This window comes from Pteropus alecto, unplaced genomic scaffold (genome assembly GCF_000325575.1).
Source record: "Pteropus alecto unplaced genomic scaffold, ASM32557v1 scaffold14, whole genome shotgun sequence".
In the NCBI taxonomy this organism is placed as follows: Eukaryota; Metazoa; Chordata; class Mammalia; order Chiroptera; family Pteropodidae; genus Pteropus; species Pteropus alecto.
The window spans coordinates 8,547,129-8,552,464 of record NW_006436810.1 but is presented as its reverse complement, the minus strand read 5'-3'; the positions used below and the strand labels follow the sequence as shown (position 1 = coordinate 8,552,464).

The 5,336-nt window shown below is 38.3% G+C and overlaps 1 protein-coding gene across 1 annotated transcript in view; it reads right to left on the bottom strand.

Annotated features, from left to right (window-relative positions):
- CDH20 (cadherin 20) overlaps positions 1-5,336 on the bottom strand; it is a 46,912-nt gene that overhangs the window by 27,592 nt on the left and 13,984 nt on the right. The window contains exon 5 of the mRNA XM_006913712.1: positions 3,582-3,769. Coding sequence (XP_006913774.1) covers positions 3,582-3,769 — 188 coding nt within the window. The remainder of the gene's footprint in view (positions 1-3,581; positions 3,770-5,336) is intronic.

Genomic DNA, 5,336 nt, shown 5'->3' with positions numbered 1-5,336 from the left:
GTTTTTTTAAATGGTATATAAAACAGTGATGGGTTTTACATTTCACGGGCATCTTAGATTTGATGAAATACAGAAGGTTTGCTCTGCGGCCTGCCTAAGAGGAGAATGGACCCAAAACAATTGCTGATCGTATGCTGGAAGATGGAGGACATGCTGAAGACGAGAATGGCGTTAACAGCATGCTCATAGAATAATGACCATTCCGAAAAATATATGTTTCAAGTTATCTTTCAAGCATTTAAGAGACTGAAAATCGATAGATTGATTACTTAAAAGCCAAAAAGACCCAAGCTACTGGGTAGTAATTAGTGTGGTTTTATGAAGACCCAATTCTATCAATTTAACTTAATTTCTCTTTTTGATAAAGTATATGCTTCTTAGATGAATAATAGGCCTTAGGGAAATAAATCAAAAGCCGAACTTTTGTTTCCATTTTATATGACATTAGTAATGACAAAGTGGGAACTGGGTGTGGATCATCTTTAGTGAATGTTGTTTCCAAGGCACAGATTGAACAGTCAGTAGCCTCTGAAGTATTTATTATATTTGACTTGTCCATCCACCCAACTTATTGACCTCTTTCGTAATTGCATTTTCTACCACCTCATAAGTTCAGAAGAGAAATCCAGGTGACCTTGGCAAAATTGATAATTTGATTTGATTAAATATGGATATAGTTTTAGTAATGACAATGAAAGACATTGCTCGGTTTAAACTTTTTTTCCAGGTAAGAGATACTGGAGAAATTTTGAGGTTCATATTTTTTAAATGAATGGCTTATAATAAGGTCTAAAGTATGTTTTAATAATTTGACACAAATTAATATATTATTTAGAATTATCTTCTATATTAAGGTATAAAATAAAATTTAAAATACATTGAGAACCCCCAAAACCCTTATTTTGATTGTTTAATTTTTTAAAGAGAATTTTTGCCTCAAAATTAAAACTTTGAGTGTTTACCTTGTTTACAGTTAACAGTCATGATAAGCAATACATTAACTGTTGACTTGAGGCATACCATGTAATGGGGCGGGGGGGTGGTTCTTAGTCCTATGTCATTACCAAATTGGTAATTATTATTTCTAGCTCCCTTATATAATTGTAGCGTGTGTTATTAATTCTCAAAGAATGAGAATAAAATAAGAAATTGCAATATTTAAATTACATCTAGATTTATTTGATGATTCCGAAGTTAACCTCAGCATTTTGCACTGTTTTGAGGTCATTGTGTGCTGGTTATAAAGATTTCTGGTTGGAAGAATGCTGGATATATCTTTTGCTGTATTTGATTGCACCTTAAGTAAATACAGGACAAATGTGAACTCTTCTCTTCTAAAGCAGCTTTAATTCAACTCTATGGGACAGCATAGAATAAAGTTATTATTAAACACATTAACTTGTGCCACATTCGAAATTATGACTTTGTTGCTTTCGTCAAGGTCTTCTCTGTTTCCAAAGTCTGTGGGTACTTTTCAGTGTTCTTATATGACCTTCAGCAGTATTTGTCACAGGCGATCATTCCCCTCTTCACGCCTTCCAGGACACCACACTCCTTTGATTTTCCTCCTTCCTCCCTGGTCTCTCCTTCTCACTGTCCTTGCTTTTCCTTGCTCTTCTCCCTGACCTCGTCAGCTGGGGTACTGCAGTGTTCATTTCACTGTTTTTGTTTTTCCCCCTCTATGCTCAGTTCCTCGAAATATTCTGATTAATTTGCTTTACGTACCATCTATATGCTTATGACTCTCAAATTTATATTTCCAGCCTAGAACTCGTCTCCAGACTCCTATAACCAATAGCTACTACACATCTCCACTTGGGTGTCTGTTAGACATTGCGAATGTAACATGTCCAGAGCTTAATCCTAATATTTGCCGCCCCCTGCCACCTTCTCTACTTGTAGACTTTCCTCAGTTAATGGCAACTTTGTTCTTCTTATTGCTCATTGAATTGCTCTCTCATTCATGTCCTCATGCAGTCTGTCGAATAATCCTGTTTGCTCTACCTTCAAAATAAATCCAGATTCTGACTGCTTCTCACCACCTCCATTCCTCCTACGCTAGGCTGAGCCTCCATATTCTCCTACCTATATTATTGCAGTAGCCTTTCAGCTGGTCTCGCTGTTCCCATCCTTGCCCCCTTATGGTCTTTTCTCAACCAAACCTAGAGTAATTATTTTATAACGAAAGTCCAATCATGTCATGTCACACATTTCTTCCCCATTTCACTCACAGTAAAACCCAAAGTCTTTACATCAGCCTTATAAAGTCTTACAGAACCTGGCCCACTCGTTACTTTTCTGAATTTTTTCATCTCCTACTAGTCTTCCCTCTACTCAATCACCTCAGCCCCCTCGTCCTTGAAACAAACCAGAGTCCCACAGTCCCACCTCAGGGCCTTTGCACAGGTTATTCCTTTGCTTGAAACACTTTTCTCAATATCTCCATGTGCATTCCCTCATCTCCAGGGCTGCCACATACAATTTTCACCAAAAGTCACTTATAGGGCACCTTCAGGCGTTGTGCATTGTCAACCTGCCCAGCTCAGTGCTCAGTCCCCTTGTGTGTAAGTCTGTGTATGAATGTCACTTTATTGGGATGCCAATTCCAACCACCCAATTTCAATTTGAAGTCATGTCATCTATTCTGATGTCACCTTTGTTCTATTTTATCCCTCCCCATAGCACTTTATCACTTTATTCATTTACTTGCTGTTTTGATTGTCCTCTTCCCCTTACTAGAGTGTAAGCTCCATGAGGGCAGAGATTTTTGGCTATTTCATTTACTCTCTACATTAAATGTCTAGAATAACTGGCAATAGGTAGACACTCAACAGATATCTGTTGAATAAATAATTTAAGATATCTTGGGGTTTTAAATGTATTTAAAATAGAAGAGAAGGACGATTCAATCAGTGAGTTTTTGAATTAATATATTTCCGTAGATATATTTACTAGAATGTTAAAACTTCTATTTTTAAGAGTTTTATTTTTACCTGCATATGTCCATTCATATGTGCTTTATTCCACAAAAAGAATCCATAGCTACATTCGTAAAACTTGGTGACTTATCATGAAGCAAAGGAGTTTCAAGTGGTAACCTCACTCAGCAGTTATGTTTGATAAGCTTTCCAAGTCTAATTAGCGTCCGTGGATCTTCGAGTAGCAATTAAAAAATCCCTGCATGTTATTTATTGATTCCTAAATAATATTATAGCTGGGTTTATTGTTATTTATGGTATACTATGGTAGAAAATGGGTGTTATTCAAGTGCAGATAGTGATTAAATCATTAACATGGCTAGGGAATTAAGCTTAACAGTTTTTTAAATGGCTAAGTAGTGATCTGGGAGAAATGACATATTTCTGATATATTTTATCATGCCCTGGTACCCTCTCTGTGAAATGATGACACAGCCAGTGTTTACATGTAAGCAAAAGGAGTGAGTTTTTTTTAATAGTAGGGAAGAACGTTTATCAGCAGATTTGAAGCAATCCATATCGGTAGTGCAACAGCCCTTACTGACGTCTCAGATATATATGTTCAAAGCCTCCATGATGGTTTGGAAAGAGGAGCTGGATTACCTTCTTCACAGTTATGATGCCAACTTGGAAGTTGGGGTCTGTGTTAATGTCAAAGGCATCGGCACCGTCTCCATCCACAATCGTGTACTTCATCTCTGCGTTGATTCCTTCGTCCAGGTCCTTGGCAAACACTCTCCCCACAGTGGAGCTAATGGGAGCCGATTCCAACACACTCATCTGATAATGTTCTGTGAAGAAAGGTCAGAAAATGCAGTCTTGTAATCTGTCACTATAAAAAAATGCCTTGTCACTATCACATTATATCGGGCATGCTGTGCAAAACATCTTTCTCCTGGTTCAATAATTTAACCTTGAATTTTACAGATGAAAACTGAGAATCAAAGAGCCTGAGCCAATGGTGTTAGGTCATAGCCTGTACTGGACGTTCGGTAAGAAGGGGCCAAAATAGCTTGGTTGTCATCCTAAGAGTAGGACGGGACAAAATCAAAAACATTTCTTATCTCAGTGGATCTGCCTTCTTGGTGGCAGGAGGTACCTCGCTTTCCAGTCTTTGAACTATTTCCCCACATCTTAGTTCCTTCTGAGAGAAGAAACCGGTGTGGTCACAAAGTACAAATTTATTCTGTGCACATTGCGAATGCCTGCATTTTCCTTCACAGCCTTGCCTGTGTCCTGAGTGTCCATCTCTGCGACCACCTGCCCAAATTTAGGGGTGACCAGTGATCTATGAAGGAGGAACAGCCGCAGAGAACAAGCTCCATCAGAGCTGTGTATTGTCCATCAATGTGTCCTTGCCCCTGGGACTGCCCACTGGTGGCCTCGTCCTGGACAGGCTGCCGATACTTCTTGTCTCCTGTTCCAGAATAGAATACTCCAGAGTCGTATCTTCACTAACTTGCTTTCTCTGGGCCTCAACTTTTTGACATTCTTTATTATTTTGTCAACCATAATGTGAAAAACTAAATAACAAAGAAAATCACACAGTCACGTTTTCAACATGTACATGATCTCTTTTATTCTAATATGTTTTGCAAACTACAGGGAGGCCTGGGGTGTGTGGGCTCGATTTCACAAAGACTCGGGGAGGCTGGTAGCACCCAGCCAGCTCCCAGTTCCCTCTCTTGCACAAGAGAAGAAGCGATGCCTGTTCTTTGCCAGTATGAGCCAGGAAATAGCTAATGTCTGTACTGAGCTGGCAGGCATTTGGATTTCACGATCTCTTTCCATTCATTTCCAAAGTTGTTTATGGATTAGACTTTGCTATTGCAGGACTTTTGGGAAAAACAAACCAGTATCTGCCTGCAAGCTTCTCCACAGCAGGCAAACTATGTTCTATGTTTAAACAAATATACATACAATTTCTACATGTAATGCATTATATTAGAAATAAATAACTTGAGGTCTTAATATTCTGTTATATTTGATTCAGTTAAAGGTGACAGAGCTTGTTCAATATAAAAATAGTAGGTGTGTCATTTTGTCAACATCCCATAATAAGTTATGGTAATATTTGTGAAAAAAGAGGAAAATGGAATTCGAAGAATGCAGAATGAGAAGATGAATAATGCAGAACTCATCTAAGGTAGGTTTATGGAATAACGGGATCGTTTAAACTTAGTTTTGGCAAATAGGCAGGGAAATGTTTGATGATGAGATAAAGACAATTTTTCAAAAGTCCAAAGCTAAGACTACTTTATGAGAAGCAGAGGCAATGTATGAAGACTGGGGGACACACAGACCACCTTTACACATTTCCGTTTTGTCTTGCATGCAACATGTTCCGTAATTCCACTC